General features: G+C 44.1%; 1 protein-coding gene across 1 annotated transcript in view; it reads left to right on the top strand.

The window, feature by feature from the left end:
• PSMC3 (proteasome 26S subunit, ATPase 3) overlaps positions 1–18,723 on the top strand; it is a gene marked incomplete in the record, with an annotated part of 1,066,102 nt that extends 1,047,379 nt beyond the window's left edge. The window contains 1 exon segment of the mRNA XM_044082888.1: positions 18,417–18,723. Within this exon segment, the coding sequence (XP_043938823.1) occupies positions 18,417–18,527 (111 nt within the window).
• Between the last annotated feature and the right edge of the window lie 550 nt (positions 18,724–19,273).

Genomic DNA, 19,273 nt, shown 5'->3' with positions numbered 1-19,273 from the left:
TTTGTGCATTATTCAAACCTCGAACTATTCGTTGTCAGTTCATTTATGCTTCTAAATATTTTGGTACTCTGTTCAATTATCCAGAAATGACTTTGGTAAGCCACCCGACTACCGACATTCTGCAAAAACGCAAAGATAGAGCGACAGACCACATAGGTCCAAAGCTGTCGAGAATGCTTCTGCTAAGCTAGTTGTCAGTTTGATGGTACTCATTGAGGTGCTTTCGCAGCCCCTGATGCCCACTACTTCATATTTGCAGGCCTCTACTGAGACCCATTCGGAGTCCAATATGCCGCGAGATGCTTCCTCGACTGTGGAACCTGCGGATGTCTCTACCTTGGATAAGTCCAGAGCCACTTCTGAGGGTGTATTCAGGCCTACTGACTTGCATATTAAACCGACTCCATCTTCTTCTTCAAGGCCTAAAACTCAATCCATGCCTAGAAAACTGATGCCCAGACTGCATGGTCAGGCCCCTATGCCTAAAAAAATGATAAGAATGGCTGAAGACCTTATTACTCTAATCAGGGAATCCACCCTTCCCCCTGTAAGAGACCTAGGACTGATTTTCCTTTTGATTCTTTTGATCAGGACTCTGAAATTTCTGTTTCCAGTGATGACCAGGATTTACCCTTATCCACCTTTGAGGATTCTGATGCAGAGGACTCCATTCCCTCTGCTTCCCCTCCAGAGGATTTCTCTTTTGGTGAAACCTTGCATACTCTTACGGAGCATTTTCGCTGGGAAAGCCAGGATTACTCTGACTCCAAAAAGAGGCTTAGGGATTTCTTACTCCTGCCCCAACACAGGCCCTTTAGCTATACCTCCTGTACTGGACATTGTTGGTGATGCCTTCTTGGAATCTAGCCTGGCCCCTGACTCTTTACCTCCTGCTCCCAGAAAACCTGATGGGTATTACAGGGTTCCTGACTCTCTCAAGTTCCTTTTTAAAAATCCCACTGCGGATCCTGAGACCATTTCACAGGGACCCAAGGGTATTAAGGCTACTACTGCCAAAAATCCTATCCCCTCTGATAGAGATTCCAGGTTGCTGGCTAGATGGGGTAAGAAGGTATACACTTGTGCAACCTTGGCCATTACGGCCTTAAACTGCCAGTTTCATATGTTGAAGTGTCAGCGGCATATTATTGGATTGCTTAAACAGAAAATGATGTTGATTCCTGACAGTGCTGAAAATAAAGATTTACAGGATTTAATGCATTCTGCTGAACAAGTGGAAAACATACTTTGCAATGTGGTTTTGATTCGTTACAGGCATCATGCAGGGCTGCTGTCACTGGGTCTGTACTTAGAAGGCATGCTTGGCTTAAGGAGCCATCTTTGCCAGATCATGTTAAGGCTAAATTGGTGGATGCTCCCTTAAACCAATACCGCCTATTTGGCAACAAAGCAGTAGTAGTAGTAATTAAAAAGATGGAGGAAAAAGCTAAATCTGTGCAAACTGTTAAAGATTTCCTCCAAGTACAGCCTCCCAGGTTTTAGTAGGCATTGGCCCTCTAAGAATTGGTCCTTTCTTGCCTCTTCCAGGCCTTCTCAGTCCAAACCCAGAACCAACAGAACACCCAGGCTGTAGTCCCAAGGGACTCACAGGACTAAGCAGTGGTGGGGCTCCCACTTCCAAATCAGGAAGTAGTAAGATTCCCCCCTATGGTAAACTGTCTCAATGATTTAAGTTTAAACCTTCCAAGCCCTGCTCAACTGACTGTTCCTTTAGGGGGCAAGATTGCCCTGCAGGCAAAAAATTGGGAACTCATTACCCAGGACAAATGGGTTTTAAATATAGTTTCCCAAGGGTACATATTTCACTTCCACTCCTTACTAACCCCAAACGGTTGGACAGATCTACCCCCAAATGAGTGGGTAGAGGCTCATAAGCAAGTTCTTTCTCTTCTAAGCATCAGGGCTATTCAACCTGTCCCAGAAGACGAATGGAGACAAGGTTTCTACTCAAGACTTTTTCTGGTACCCAGAAAAGACATTTCCTGGCGTCCTATCCTGGACCTGTCTATCCTAAACACATTTTTGGTAATCCTAAAATTCAAGATGCTAACTCTTCATCAGTTGCTTCCTATGCTAGGCAAAGATGCCTGGTTGGCAACATTGGATTTAAAGGAAGCCTACCTGCACATCCCAATAAGAGAATCTTGCAGAAGAAACTTGTGCTTCAAAGCAGGCTACATGCACTGTCAGTTCTCTGCACTTCCCTTTGGCTTATCTACTGCGCCCAGGGTATTCACAAAGTGCCTAGCTCCAGTCATTGCGTTTTGCAGGACAAGAAATATTCAAATATTACCCATATCTTAACGATTATCAAATTCAGGCAGAAAGCCAGGACATATTATTGAATCATCTTGCATTTGTAAAGAAATTGCTAACTTCTCTAGAGTACACCATAAACAAAAAGAAATCACATCTTGTACCCTGCCAGCAAATTGTATTCATGGGAGCAAGCTTGAACACAACTTCCCAGATGGCCTTCCTCACGCCAGAGAAACAAGTTCAATTGACGGCGTACTTCAAACTACTGGCCCCAAAGACCCAGCTATCCGCAAGAAAAATACTGCAAGCCTGGGGTTCATGGCCTCCTGCATTCTACTAATTCTGTATGCAGGACTGCATATGAGGAAACTAGAATGGTATCTAAAAAGCCTATGGTGTCAACATTCTCAGGATCTAGAATCAATGATTCCTATCATACCTTGTCTAAAGATAGAGTTCCTTTGGTGGGCAGAGTCCTGCCACCAAAACATGGGACTGCCATTCACTCTACCCCCTGCCGCCCAAACCCTAACAACAGACTATGCATGGGGGGCTCACTTGGCAGGGAAGTGCATTCAGGACAAATGGAACCCAAGTCAAATGCACCTGCATATCAATCAAAAAGAAATGTTAGCTGTACAGAATGCTCTGACAGCCTTCAAGGACCACATTCTTCCAGGACAATTATTGGTAAAGACTGACAACACCACTGTTATGTGGTACATAAACAAGCAGGGAGGAACCCACTTCATACCCTCTCTGCAGACTAGCCATGGCTCTTTGGAACACCGCCTTGAGTTTCCATGTGCATCTACAGGTTCAATTCCTGCCAGGAAAGCTAAATACACTGACAGACCTAAGCAGAAACCTCATGGACCTACACGAGTGGAAACTGGAACCAAAGATATTCAACATGTTGGGGAAACAAATGGGGGAGCCCAGAGATGGACCTGTTTGCCTCCCCCAGGAACTACCAATTGGACAAATTCTGCACAAGGACTCCCCGCAAACAAGCTTGGAAAGTGAATGCCCTTTCCTTTACCTCTCTGCCTCTCCTCTCCAAGGTACTACTAAAGATGAAATAGGACAAACCACGAACAGTACTGATTGCACCAGACTGGCCACGCCAACACTGGTACCCTCTCTTGTGCAGTGTGTCACTGCTGGCCCCATGGCACCTGCCTCAGACCCCTAACCTGCTGTCCCAGCAGGAGGGCCAGATCCTGCACCCACAGCTTCAAACCTTGAACATGGCAGCCTGGCTAATTACCTGATATCTCCGTTGCCATCCCTCAGTAAATAAGTGGATGTCATTCTGGAGGCAAGGAGGCCTAGTACTAGAAAAACCTATGCTGAAAAATGGAAAAGATTCTGTTCTTGGAGCCAAACTCAGGGGATGGGCACAGCAGTGCCCAATTTACCTCAGATTCTTCAATACTTAACTGAGATGATTGACAAGGGCCTTTTCTTTTCCTTCATCAAAATTCATGCCTCAGACATTCAGCTCATTACAATACAGAAACACCCCTGTTCTCTCATCCACTGTTGAAGCAGTTCCTCAGAGGGGCCAAAAACTTGGCCACCTAGGAGAGCCCCTACTCCAGCCTGGACCTCAACTTTGTATTGTAAAAACTCACTCTACCTCCCTTTGAGCCAGCTGCAAATGCAGAGTTGAAATTCCTTTCTTGGAAAACAACCTTCCTTCTAGCCATCACTTCAGCAAGAAGAGTGTCTGAATTATAGTCCCTCATGCCAGTGGAGGCTTTCATCATCTTTCATGCAGACAGGGTGTCCCTCAGGACCAATTCCTCCTTCATACCCAAGGTGGTATCTAGTGTGGCCCTTAATCAGTCCATTCATTTGCCAACCTTCTTTTCTAATCCACAGAACAAAGGGGAACGGATATTGCACTCACTGGACGTGCACAGACAACCTAGATTTTACTTGGACAGGACTAAACCTCTCAGGAAATCTGAACAGCTGCTGGTTGCATTTGCTGCAGGGGCAGAGGGGAAGGCCATTTCAAAGCAAGCCATTTATAAGTGGATAGGCCACTGCATTCATTTCTGCTATAAGCACCATGGAAAACCTACCCCAAAGGGAATTAGACCACATTCAACCAGGGCTGCTTCTATCTCTACAGCCTTTCTCAAAGGTGTCCCTACCAGGGACATCCTAGAAGCTGCTACCTGGAGTTCTGTACATACCTTCACCAAGCATTACCACTTGCCAATTTTTTTCTAAATCCAGAGCTGGTTTTGCCACTGCAGTCTTGCAGGGCCTTGTAGCTGGTCCTAATGCTATCTAATTACCTCTTCCCATCCTTAGTTTTGGGAATCTACCCAAATGTGGTGACTGCAATAGTGAAACATGAAGAGCATAGTACAGTTGTGTACACTTACCATAAATGTAGATGTTAGAGTGTATTCACTGTTGCAGTCATGGTTACCCTCTCTCCAGCCCCCTGACTTCTATTGACTATACCTCCATTCTTGTTTACTATGCTTAAAGCTTTTTGGTTTATTTGCTTTTTTGTTGGAGGTGTAACCTTGTATATAATAGCTTCCCATTATGGGGGCACCTGACATCTGGGGCAAGAAAAACTGATGAATGGCATTGGCTGCATGTTTTATACGCCTGATGTCATGGCAGAGGCAACAGAATCCAATGCAGAAATCCCAAGACTCTGGTATTCGGGCCAGCTGAGGGCTACCTGCAGGCAGATAACCCCCAAGTGTGATAACTGCAACAATGAATACACTCGAACATCTACATTTATGGTAAGTGTACACAACTGTACTTTTCTGGGATTCCTTCTTAGACAAAACTCCACTAGTGCTCCTGAAAGGTTGCCCAGCTGCTGTTCTCTGGAGGCAGTTGGGGGTGCTTGTCTGTGCACCATGATGCCTGGGCATCCATCACATAATGTACTTGGGGGAAGAGGTTCATATCCAGAGGGGTAGTGCATACCATTTTCCCCAAATTCCCCCTACAAAAATGAAAAGAATCCCCAATGTAACACCCAATCGGGGGGGGGCAGCAGTGTTAGAAATAGAAAAGCTGCTAGAAAAAAAGTAATTGAGAGGGACCCCCCCCCCATACCGGAATGGATCCAGAACCTACTCAAGATTATTTTTTGTGCCAGTAAAGACAGAGGACTTTCCTGGATCTCAACAAAGTAAGCTAATGCATGAAATATTCCAAGTTCTGGATTGTCACATTTCAATCTATTTTGCCTCTGCTGCAAAAGAAAAAAATGTAATGTGCTCGACAGATCTTCAGGATGTGTACTATCACATCAAATTGAACAGGCACTCCCAAAGATATCTGCGCTTCCTGCTGGGAGACAGTCATTATCAGCTCAGAGCACTGCCCTTTGGCCTCACCACAGTCCCCAGAGGGTTCACCAAATGCATGGTGTGGTGGTAGCAGCTCGCCTGAGACTACTAGAATTCCACGGGTTTATATATCCACGCACATACCAGGGAAAGCCAACATGCTTGCAGACAGACTAAGCAGGTCCATTATGATGCCTCACGAGTGTGAAAGATGGGTAGAGAATTTTCTATCGATGGGGTCAGTCTTGCTGTGATCTTTTTGCTTCCTACCTCAACAAGAAGTACAGCAGGTTCTTTGCCCTGGTGTCCCCCCGATGGGGACATCAACAAATGATGCTCTAGTTCATCAGACAAGAAAGGCAAGCCAAGGCAGGCGGATGAAGACTAGTTAAACACGTCAGACAATCCTAGTAGAAGATTAACCAGTCAGCACGGCTGAATCCAATGAAGTATCAGTTCCAAAGTTTAATAAAACAGCATAAAAAATGTTACAAACATCCAAGAAAAAGATTAGTGCTTTCACACCTGTCCAAGTGCTTCAGATCTGATTAAAAAAAAAACATAGAATGCTGCTTAAATGCACACAATTTCAAGTCTACCTGTTAAGGTCACATGGTGTGAAAGTGCTTTAATTTTTCTTGATGTTTTTAACTTTTTATATGCTGTTTTATTAAATTTTGGAACTGCTACTTCATTGGATTCAGCCATGTTGACTGGTTATTCTTCTATTTTGATGCTCTTGTTCATGATTAGCCCTCCAATCTCCTTTATGCTTACCCCCGTTACTCTAATCTCCAACTTTCTACAGAAAGCATACAGACTGAAGAGCAGAGTTATACTCATTGCAGCTTTTTGGCTTGTCAAATTTTTTTTCCCTTCCTTTGGCCTCATCCACTGTATCCTCCCCGGATACTGGACCCCAAGTCCATACCTCCTTTTTCAACTGATGGAAATGACTCCTCTGGACATAACAGACCTCAGGTTGACTGCATGGTTTCTCCAATTCCAGAGATGGCTAGACAGCCCGGGATTTCCTCCAGAGTCCAGCATATTCTCTTGTCTTCTGAAAAGCCTTCTACCATGAAAATCTACAAAAGTAAATGGAAGAAATTTTTAGTTTGGGCCCTCAAGAAAGATGTGGACCCCTTTTCTGCCCCAGTACCCACTGTCTGAATTTTTAACTTCCATTTTTTATGAGGGGGCTAATTTCTGTACTATTAAGGTGCAAGTTGGCTGCCATTTCCAACTTTGATTCAGGTGAAAATCATTCTTCTTCTTCGGCTTCTTCTAAGTTGTACAGGGCTTTTCTGAAAGGCACCTTCTTACTTAGGCCTCCAGTCAGTGACACAACTCCTCCACTGGATTTAACCATCTTGATTCAAGCTTTGAACCTTCAGCAGACAGACCTTACATTTTTGTTGTAGAAATAATCTTTCTAGTTACTGTTATGTCAGCTAGATGAGTATCTGAACTTCAGGCTCTAAATTCCCGACCTGGTTTTTCATAAGGATAGAGTCTGCTTATGTACCAATCCATCCATTTTACCCAAGGTGGCTTCTGAGTCTGACATTAATCAAGTCATTAAATTACTGGTTTTCTTCCAGAATTTTCTAATAAAAGTGAATATACGCTCCATCTTTTGGATGAGCACAGGCAACTTTGATATCTCCCATCTGAACAAAGATTTCAGGAAAAACTGACCAGTTTGTCTCCTTTTCACTGAACAGATTGGGCATGGCAGTTTCCAAAATGACTTTAGGCAGATGGTTGGCTGACTGCATATTCTTTGTCTAGAGCCAGAGAGGGTCGTTTTTGCCTAAGCCCCCAAGAGCACATTCCATGAGGTCTGTAGCCACTTCTTCAGGTTTTTGGTCAAGCAACTTTTCCTATGTTACAACTGATAATTCAGTAAAGGTGTTTGGAAAAAAATCGATTTGTGCTGCTGCCACTTGTTCCAGTGCTCATACCTTTACTGCTCATTATAAGTTAGATTTGGTTTCTAGGAACAGAGCTGCTTTTGGTTCTGCAATACTTTTAAGTATCATGTGTGGACCACCAAAGGGTTCATCTATTTGGGGACTCAGTCCCATCAGTTGAGGAATGAATGAAAATGACATCAGATACAAAAGTTATGTACTCACCATAGCAGTGTATCAGTGTAGTCCATTTTCATTCTTCCTTAATTTCCTGCCCTCCTAAACCACATTTCCTTTCTTCCTGGAGAGACCTAAGGGATGCTGCTTTGAGAACCAATTCTTTCTTGTTTGAGCTCCAGTTTTATCTCTGTTGTTTCTGCCTTGTAGATTTTGTAGTATCAGCCATGTATTTTTTTCAGGGCAGCAGATGCAATCTAAGGTATGCTAGGTTATTGGGGTATTATGGGTAAAGGAAGGAGTTTGAGAGTTGGATTCATGGATCTGGAAAAAGCGTCTGAGCAAGATCTAAGGTTGGATCAGAGCCCCATCAGTTGAGGAAGAATGAAAATGAACAACACAGATGCATCATTATGGTGAGTATATAACTTTTTTAATACATTGTTTTTACTACTGTTTTTGCTACTTTTCTGTAAAAAAAAAAAAAACTAAGCCTGTTTCCTACCGTTCCTGTAACTAGTGTTCCAGGTACAGATTTGCTGTATCCAGGACTTGTATGTAAGCTTCTGAGCCCCCCAAGCCTTTCTGTGTTGGAGGGAAGCCTTCTAGCTTATCAGTGGGGGTGGTAAGCACTAGGTAACCTGTCTACCACATAAGGAGTGGTTCTGGCCCAGAAATTGTAGTTATTGGCCGTTTGGGCAATCTCTTCTATCTCTCTCAACTTTCTCATTTGAATGCCTGCATTTGCACTTGTTTCTGTCCTGTAACTCGTCTAGTGCAGATACAGATTCTTAGTTTTAGCACTTAAATTTGCTTATTCATGCTCAGCACTTGTTCAGAACTTGTAAGCACTAAATAAGCTACTAATTATTATAGCACTCAATCTTCCTCATTACCTAGAGGAAAACAGATGTTCGTGTTTCACTGTTGCAGTCATTACACTTGGGTTATCCTGCTGGCAGGCTACCCGCAGTCGGCCTGAATTCCAAAGTCCTGGTCCGACGTCGGATGCTGTCGCCTCTTCCCTGACGTCAGTGTGCCAGGGGTATAAAAGATGCAGCCGACGTCATTTTCTTCAGTCTTTCTTGCCGTGCGGTGCCCGAAGCAAAAGCAGTTCGCAAGTGCCAGTCGACCAACTCCTGAGATTTTCGAAATTGAATTTCAGATCCGAAGTCTTCAATAAAGCTAAGTACCCCGTTGGGGAAACTTTTTTCTTGCTCCAGACCGATGTCAGAAAAAGTTAACAATTGTATTTCTTGTGGGAAGCAAATACCTCATAAGGATTTTCATTCTTACTGTATTCCTTGCCTAGGCCCTGACCACGTCGTTGCTAGCTGTCGGTTTTGTGCTAGATTTAATCAACTCACTATTAAGTGTCGGTACGATTTTGCTTTTCATTACTTTGGCCGAAGGTTTAATTATATAACGCTGTCGGAACAGCCGACGACCGGAGTTTATAAAAAGGACAAGGAAAAAGACAGGCATCAGAGGTCCAAAACTGACAACGAGGCCTCTGCTAGGCCAGTCGCCGGTTCTCAGTGAGGCGCTGACGCCCGCTACCTCATAGCCACAGGCCGCTTCCGACTCCCACGTGGAGACAGCTAGGCCTCTAGATACTCAAGGTATTGGACACTCGGAAACTATTCCCTCAGCTGGGTCCGGAGTCGCTGAGCAGGCATCAGCTTCTGAGGGTGTTTTTAGACCTACACAGTTATATATCAAGCCAACCTCAGCTTCCAAGGCAAAGACTAAAACAGCTTTAAAGACAAAGAAACAAGTACAGCATTCTCCTGGACAGACTTCCATGCCTAAGAAACAGATGCTTAAAATGGCCGAAGACCTGATTACCTTGATCAGGGGTTCCCATCCCCCTCCTGATAAGAGGCCTAGGCAAGACACAGAATGTGATTCTTCTGATCAGGTTTCCATTTCCTCTGACTCCTCTTCAGAACAGGGATACTCTCTTCTTCCCTATGAGGATTCTCATGCTGAAGAATCTATTCCTTCAGCTTCTCCTCCTGAGGATTATCCCTTTGGGGAAACCCTGCATATCATGAGGGAGCATTTCCACTGGGAGAGCCAAGATTACTCAGAATCTAAGAAAAGGCTCAGAGACTTTCTTCTACTACCTCAGCACAGACCTCTTGCTATTTCACCTGTTCTAGACATTGTAGATGTATTTTCAGAGTCCGGCCTGTCTCCCGACTCTTTACTTCCTGCGCCTGTTAAGCCAGACAGATACTACAGGGTTCCAGACTCTCATAAATTTCTATATTAAAAACCCTGCTGCTGACCCAGAAACTATATCTCAGGGTCCCAAAGGGGTCAAGGCCTCTACTGCAAAAAACCCTGTCTCCTCAGATAGGGATTCAAGGGCACTGGACAGATGGGGGAAAAAAGTTTGCACTTCTGCTACCTTGGCTGTAAGGGCTTTAAATTGTCAGTTTCATATGCTTAAATATCAGCAATACTTAATGTCATTGCTAAAACACAAAATGTTGACAAATTCTGAAGGTTCTGAAAACAAGGAAATGCAGGATTTATTGCATGCAGCTGAACAGGTGGGAAAGCATACTTTGCAATGTGGTTTTGATTCACTGGAGGTCTCTTGCAGGGCCACTGTTACAGGTTCTGTCATTAGAAGGCATGCGTGGTTAAAGGAACAGTATCTGCCTGATCATGTTGAAGCAAAATTATTGGATGCTCCATTACAGCATACTTTGTTTGGTGTTAAGGCAGAAGAGGTGTTGAAGAAAATGGAGGACAAAGCGAAATCTGTGCAGACAGTAAAGGATTTCTTACAGGTACAACCACCCAGATTTAGCAGGAACTGGCCGTCTAAGAATTGGTCCTTTCCAGTGTCAGACAGGCCACAAAGAGGCAGATACAGATGCCCTAGAGGCAGACAACAGCCCCAGGGCTCATACAGGCCCAAACAATGGGGTGCTTCTACCTCCAAATGCGGAGAAGACAAATCACAGTCATATAGGAAACAGTCCCAATGACTTTCCTCTGCCAATGCCAAGCACTTATCTTTTGGCAGCACCCTTGGGGGGGGGGGGAGCTAGCACTTTTTTCACAAAATTGGCACATGATCACCCAGGACAAATGGGTCTTAAATATAGTCTGTCAGGGCTACAGGTTCCACTTTCACACCCTTCCAAAGGCAAAAGGTATGCCAGACCTGTCACACAATCAATGCGCAAAGGCACAAATGCAAGTTTCATCTCTCATGGGCATGAGGGCTATTCAGCCAGTACCACAACAAGAGCAGGGACAAGGATTTTACTCAAGACTTTTCTTAGTACCAAGAAAGGACAAAGCCTGGAGACCAATTCTGGACCTGTCTACTCTAAACACTTTTCTGGACGTTCCAAAATTCAAAATGTTGACTCTGCAGCAGCTTCTGCCCATGCTCGGCAAGAAGGCTTGGCTTGTAACTTTGGACCTCAAAGAGGCATACCTGCATGTCCCAATCAGACAATCTTGCAGAAGATACCACAGATTCATAGCTGGCTCAGTGCACTACCAATTCTCTGCAGTGCCCTTTGGCTTATCTACTGCACCTAGGGTCTTCACAAAATGCCTGGCACCAGTGATTGCATTTTGCAGGCAAAGAGGAATTCATATATATCCCTACTTGGACGACTGCCTTATTCAAGCAGAAACCAAAGACATTCTACTAAAGCATCTGGCGTTTGTAAAAAGATTACTAATTTGCCTAGGGTACACAGTAAACGAAAAGAAATCAAAACTAGTACCCTCTCAAGAGATAATATTCCTGGGTGCAAGCTTAAATACAACTGCCCAGATGGCTTATCTCATGCCAGACAAACAAAGGCAACTGACTTCTTACTTCAAAAGCATGGCAACAAAGACCCAGTTATCTGCAAGAAAAATTCTGCAGGTTTTGGGCTACATGGCATCCTGCATTCTGTTAATTCCATATGCAAGACTGCATATGAGGAAGCTACAATGGTATCTAAAAAGTGTTTGGACTCAACATTGCCACAGCCTGGAATCATTAATTACCCTCATTCCCTGCCTGCAATAGGAGTTTTGATGGTGGGCACAGGCCTGTCACCACAACAAGGGACAGCCATTCATTTTACCCATAGCCAGGCAAACACTAACAGATGCATCAGATTATGCCTGGGGGGCCCCATGGCAGGAAAATGTATTCAGGGCACATGGCCCGTAAGCCAAAAGCATCTTCACATCAATCAAAAAGAGATGCTAGCTGTACAAAATGCCCTGACAGCCTTCAAGGATCTCCTTCATCCAGGACAACTGCTGATAGACGGACAATACTACTGTCATGTGGTACATAAACAAGCAGGGAGGCACACATTCTTACCCCCTCTGCAGACAAGTCATGATTTTGTGGAACACAGCATTGACTTATCAAGTACACCTGCAAGCACAATTCCTGCCAGGAAAAACAAATGCTCTGGCAGACGAACTAAGCAGAAACCTCATGGATCCTCACAAGTGGAAACTAGATCCACAAATATTCAGCATGATAACAAGGAAATGGGGATGCCCAGACATAGATCTATTTGCCTCCCCTCACAACTGCCAACTACAGACATTCTGCACAAGGACTTATCACAAACAAGCATGGAAAGTGGATGCTCTGTCATTCAGCTGGAAAAACCTTACCGTATATGTCTTTCCACCCCTGCCTCTCTTCCCCAGTGTACTCCTAAAGGTCAGATGAGAAGCAAAAAATTATACTGATTGCCCCGGATTGGCCACACCAGCACTGGTACCCAATCCTAAAGAGCTTGTCTCAAGGCCCAGCCTGGGCATTGCGTCAAACTCCTCATTTACTGACCCAACAAAACAATCAGATCCTGCACAGCCAACTCAGAACCCTAAATCTGGCTGTATGGCGGATAATGTAACCGTTCAGAATACACCTCTCTCTAAAGCGGTTATGGATGTTATTTTGGAGGCCAGGAGGCCCAGCACCAGAAAATCTTATGCAGAAAAATGGAAGAGATTCTGTGCTTGGAACCAGGCACAAGGAATTGACACGCTTGTACCAAATATTCCTCAGATTTTACAATACCTTACTGAGATGCTGGACAAATGCCTATCCTTCTCATCAATTAAGATCCATGCCTCTGTCATTTCAGTTCATTACAATACGGACCCACCTATTTTTTCACATCCAATGCTTAGGCAGTACCTCAGAGGGGCCAAAAACATAAGACCTCCAAGGAGAGCACCAATACATGCATGGGACCTCAATTTTGTCTTTGAAAAGCTCACACTGCCTCCTTTTGAGCCAGCCAATACAGCTGAGATAAAATTCTTATCATGGAAAACAGCTCTGCTCTAGCAATAACTTCAGCAAGAAGAGTCTCAGAGTTACAGGCATTAATGGCTGCGGAACCTTTTATTATTTTCCATCAGGACAGGGTTTCTCCAAGGACAAACCCAACATTTATGCCTAAGGTAGTGTCCAGTGTGGCTCTTAACCAAACCATTAATTTGCCTACCTTTTATCCAAACCCACAGAATAAAGGGGAGAGACTTCTGCATTCTTTGGACATACACAGGCAGTTACGCTTCTACTTGGACAAAACTAAAGCTTTTAGAAAAACTGAGCAACTTTTAGTGGCATATGCTGCACGATCACCAGGAAAGGCCATTTCAAAGCAGACTATTTCAAAATGGATAGGCCACTGCATTCGTTTCTGCTATTCACAACATGGCAAATCAGTGCCTAAGGGCATTAGGCCACATTCAACCAGAGCAGCAGCCACTTCTGCAGCCTTCCTCAGAGGAGTACCAACCAAGGATATTTTGGAGGCTGCAACTTGGACTTCAGTGCACACTTTTACAAAGCACTACCACCTACCTCTTTACTCTAAATCCAGAGCAGGCTTTGCCACTGCAGTTCTGCAGGGTCTCATAGCCACTCCTTATTCTGTTTAGGCCCAGCCTCCCAACCTCAGCTTTGGGGTTCAACCCAAGTGTAATGACTGCAACAGTGAAACATGATGAACATAGTACAGTTGTGTACCTACCATAAATGTAGATGTTCGAGTATTCACTGTTGTAGTCCAGGTTACTCTCCCTCCATCCCCCTTTTATTTGCTGGGACTTATCTATATTTCTCTATCCTATACAACCTATGTGGTGTATTTGCTTGTAGATAAAGGTAATGATTATGTTACTGCATGCTTTTTTAAGCAGGATTTTTTAGCCTACCTTTTTGGGGTGCCCTGACATCTGGGGCAAGAAAAACTGAAGAAAATGGCGTTGGCTGCGTCCTTTATACCCCTGGCGCACTGACGCCAGGGAAGAGGCGACAGCAACCGACGCCGAACCAGGACTTTGGAATTCAGGCCAACTGCGGGTAGCCTGCCAGCAGGATAACCCAAGTGTAATGACTGCAACAGTGAATACACTCTAACATCTACATTTATGGTAGGTACACAACTGTACTTTTTTGTACTTACTTTTCTCGCTTGCTTAGAGAAAAACAGCTCTTGTACTCACTTTCCTCACTTATCTAGTGGAAAATATTTTTTTATTCAGGCATGTCCAAGGAGCTGCTCCCAGTATTCTCTCCTGTCTTTCTGATGAATCTGAGCATCTTGAGGTAATGTAGAAATTGCCTCATGTACACAGACAACCCTCTCCTCCTACCACCCAACACTACAACCTGTGAGAGATGCACTTATCTAGCCAAACTGGAGGTAAAGCTCTCTCCAACCAAGACTGAACTTGACAGTCATGAGGAGAAGGTAAACATTTGCACCACAGCACACTTGTCACATAGTCTCACTAAATCTACACCACCAAATTCTACACATAGTAACAAAAAAACATTTGCGGAGACTCTTAATAATAATCTAAGCAACCGTGACCTCCAAAGCAGAAACGCAAACAACCTCCATCCCCCAACACAACCCAAATAACACATAACCCACAGAGTCAGTGTGCCACTCAATCACAGCCAATAAGGCAAAACAACGTACCCAACACACTAGTCATAGGTGACTCTATAGTCAGGCACACTGATGTCCCACTCACCAGGCTAAACAAGGAGAAGGTTACTGTCAGCTGCCTGTCGGGTGTTTGGATCCGCCACATAACTCACACACTCAGTTCACTACACAAGTACAAGTGTGACTCTGTCATTGTCCATGTTGGTGTGAATGACCTGAGATGTACCTCCCTGGACTACATGAAAAGAAACATGGAAGAGCTCTCCGATCTTGTAGCCCAGGCAGGTATGACCCTAGCCCTGAGTAGCATTCTGCCGTTGGCCATAATAATACCGCAGTGCAAGGACAAAATGATTGACTTCAACAATTGGCTAAGCTTCTGGTGTCATTCTAAGGGGATCCAGTATCTGTCTGCTTGGGATGACATGGTCGACAGACCACGATGCTTTGCCACAGATGGCCTGCACATGTTGCCCCTGGGATTCCAGATACTGGCTAAGGCTCTTGCTGCCCCTGTAGTGCCTTTTTTAGGCTAGGTTCAAATAACAAATTCACCACCATAACAGGAACAGGCAAGCAAAAACTGAGGGTAATGCTACTCGATGCTGGAAGTCTAAATCTCAAAATGCACTCACTCGAGGCACTCCTTAAAATAGAGAACATCGATATCTGTGCAGTGACTGAGACCTGGTTCAAGGCTTCAGAGAGAGCACCCCTACACTACCAGGCTATCTCATACCACACTTTTCGGCCATGTAACCTGGACCGAAACACCAAAGGCAGAGGTGTGTCCATATTCATTAAGGATATCCACACCTCCAGGCTAGTTGCTCAGCATAATGCGTCCGAGGTTATCCAAGTGCAACTAACTCTGGGCAAAACTGCAATCCAAATTGTAGCTTGCTACAGATCCCCCACCATGCCCCAGGTTTCCCACTCCTCTTTTCTTGATGTACTGTAAAATATTAACGTTCAACCAAACACCCTAATAATGGGCGACATCAACTATCCCACCATTAACTGAGAAAACTACTCGTGTACCAACTCCTTAGCTCAACGCTTTCTGGAATTCATAAACTCCAATGCTCTGGATCAACGTATCCACCCCCTCCCCCACCAGGGGCAACAATATATTAGACCTAGTCATTACCAACATGAGTGACTGGTGTTCCACACCTGAAGTCAACTCCTCCAACCATAAGCTAATCACCCTTGATATCCACATCCTGCCCCCACTCCCCATTAAGGAAACCACAGTAAAAAATTTCTCCAAAGCCAGCTTCATGCTTCTTAAGACAGAAGTGGTGAACTTCATGACACCCATGCAGATGGACTATACAGTTACAACTTCTGAATCCTACACAAATGCACTCTATAAGCACTTAACACGAGTGCATGGATCGTGCTATCCCAAACAGAACCAAGATGCTAGCCTCCAAAAAAAAGCCTCAGTTAGAAGCTGAGATCCCTTATAAGATCCTCCAAAGCTAGCTACGAAAACAAAATCGCCACTAATTCCAAGGACACCCACAAAGCATTCTATAGCTATGTCAAGAATCTCGATAGCAACACCCAGATCTGCTCCGAGTTACAGCACAAAGGCAAGAAAATTACAGAACCAACTGATATTGCCAACATCCTGGCAGATAGGTTCAGTGCTAACTTTACCCCCCCTCTCACCCCCTAAAGGGCCCATATCTATACAGGAAGAATGCAGAGTCCCTGTAATCACAACTACACAGGTAAAAGCTGCACTCTCTAAAGCCAAAAATACAGCATCCATGGGACCAGACAACATCCCAGGCTGCGTTTTACACGAACTGGCTCCCCACTTAAGAACCATGTTCAATAATAGCCTCGCTTCAGGCTTTGTGCCCACTGAATGGCGCCCAGCAACAGTAATCCCACTCCACAAAGGGGGAGCCGCCACTGATCCCGGGAACTATTGACCTATTAGCCTGACGAGCCTGGTCTGCAAGGCCATGGAACTTATCATGGAACTCAAAGACATTGGTAACCTCCAAACTCTTGATCCCACCCAGTTCGGGTTTGTGAAAGGCAGATCATGCCTCCTGAACCTGATCAACTTCTTTGAGGCAGTCACCAAAGCCATAGATGAGGGTAAGGTGGTTCACACAGCCTATCTTGACCTCGCCAAGGCTTTCAACACCATCCCCCATTCTGTAGTTATAGCTAAACTCGCTAAACTAGGTATAACTCCTTACATCACAAGATTAGTTGCTAACTGGCTCACTGACAGAACCCACACTGTAAAAGTAGCAGACTCCAAATCTGACCTCAAAGCAGTGACAAGTGGAGTACCACCGGGTTCCATCCTGGGACCTCTTCTGAAGTGCAGGCTAACACAGAAGGCCTCTTGCTAACGAAGTTTGCAGATGACTGCAAACTAGGAGCCATAGTCAATTCCCTAAATGATGTGGACATTCTACAGAATGGCCTCGCTGAGACAGATGCGTGGTGTCAGAGCCATGGCCTTAAGCTCAATGCCAAAAAGTGCAGTGTCATCCCCTTTGGTAAAAACTCTGTACCCATGAACTACCACATAGGCAGCAATCTACTTAACACCGAATGCGTGATGAGACCTTGGGACCCAGGTGGACAGTAGTCTCTCCTTTGATAGTCACATTGCCACAGTAGTCAGGAAGTCCTTCTACGTGGCACACCTCATCATAAAAGGGTTCTTATCCAAGAAAAAAAGAGGTCATTGTTCCCCTCTACTCGACGCTCATTAGACCCATTATAGAGTACAACGCCCCTTTTGGAATGTACCTCACAAGACATCTGCAGCAGCTGGAAAAGCCAAAGAAGTACCTCACAGAGGATTACTGGCCTCAAACAAATGCCCTACATTGACCGCCTCAAAAAATTCCAACTTTACTCCGTAGCATATTGCCTACTCAGGTGATCTCTGCTTAACATATAAAGCTATGTCAAACCCAGAGCTATTGGACATGCTACACCTAAAGAAATCCCAATCCCTCCGAGCTACACGCTGTAGGGACCTAAACCTTGTCACCACAATAAACAGGACATGCTGGAGGGATAGATTCCTGTCCCAGACTTCCCATACTCTGGAACAGGCTACCCGTCTTTGTCAAGCAAAGTTCTTCATTTGCACTCTTCAAGAAAAATCTTGATTGGATGGGAAATGGGAAATACACCCCATGGATCACTTCTGTGTGTCTGCTCGACAGTGGCACAGGAAAATAACTTTCTTCTTGTGGAATAAACCAGGGAACCTTGTTGGCTATGCTTACGTAGGCCCTTGGGCCTTTAGCCTAGTACCTACCTATGAACCTATACTTTTGAAATACATTTAAGATGGTTTAATGTAGTGTATATGAGGTGTTTTAGTACATTTATAAAAAGTACTTCACAGATGGTGGCAAGGGACTGTAGGCTGAGGAAATATCTATAGCAAAAATGTGTATTTAAAGTGAAATATTAATGTAATAGTTCAGCATAACTTTGTTTTATTTACATAGAATCAAATTTCTGCAATTGATTCACAGTTACCTGTGGGGTTTCCTCAGGCTGCCAACATTCTGGCATACATTTTGGAGGAAGGCTTGGTTTGATATTTTGATTTCAGAGCTGCAGAAATGCACATTCTTGACCAATGAAATTTACTCTTTACTAAAAATTATTTATTGCTATGCCTGGATCCCAGGAAAGTTGCATGTTTCTGATCCCCCCTTTTTTTTTTCCAATATCCTTAGGGAATGATCGCTTTGCGCAGAGGAGCAACAGAGCTGACACATGAAGATTACATGGAAGGAATCCTTGAAGTGCAAGCAAAAAAGAAAGCAAATTTACAGTACTATGCTTAATCTGTCCTGGATGTATATCTTGAGTGCACACCCATGCAAATTGTATTATATCTAGAGACTGCTTGAGAAATGATGTTTGGGACCTAGAATGGGATGAGCTGCTAGTAAATAGAGGATGTCGCTCTTGTTAAAAAAATATCATTTTTTTTGTGCAGTAAGAATTTTTTTCCTAATAAAATATTATTTTCAAAATTCATTATGTAATGTCTTCCATAAGTGGCTTGACAGCCAAAAAAAACAAAACTGTACCAAAAGGCTTATGGCAGCTGTTACAAAGCATATTGTTACAGTTCGTACCACATACAGAGCTTCATTCAAAATGCAGCATTATCATTCATTTAAAAAGGTACGGTATCCTCACAGTTTCATAATCAATGCCAGTACTGCGCTCACTCACCTTTGGCACTTCCTAATTGTGCCCCCTAACAGCTTGCACCTGGGAAAGCTGTCCCCTTTGCCCCAGTTTAGTTACAGCTCTGACTTTCACTTATTTCTGTACTTCAAATTTTTTTGAAACCCCCTTATTCTGATAGGGTTAGGCTACTCTAAATATACATTTAAATATCTTGAATTACAGTCTCACTAGTCTTTTGTTTCTGAAACATATATGTTCTTTAAGTAAAAAAAAAAAAAAAAAACCCTATCTTGCCTTCATTCTTGCTGGTTGGGTTTGGAGCCCATCCTTGGCTCCGACTCGGCTGCATTCTAAAGCTCGAGAGCTTCCACTGGGTTGAGGCTAGGCCCTA

The sequence above is a fragment of the Protopterus annectens genome, chromosome 9.part0, assembly GCF_019279795.1.
Source record: "Protopterus annectens isolate FY-2018-M chromosome 9.part0, PAN1.0, whole genome shotgun sequence".
Classification (NCBI taxonomy): domain Eukaryota; kingdom Metazoa; phylum Chordata; order Ceratodontiformes; family Protopteridae; genus Protopterus; species Protopterus annectens.
The sequence above is the reverse complement of the archived record's forward strand: the minus strand, read 5'-3'. Positions and strand labels throughout refer to the sequence as shown.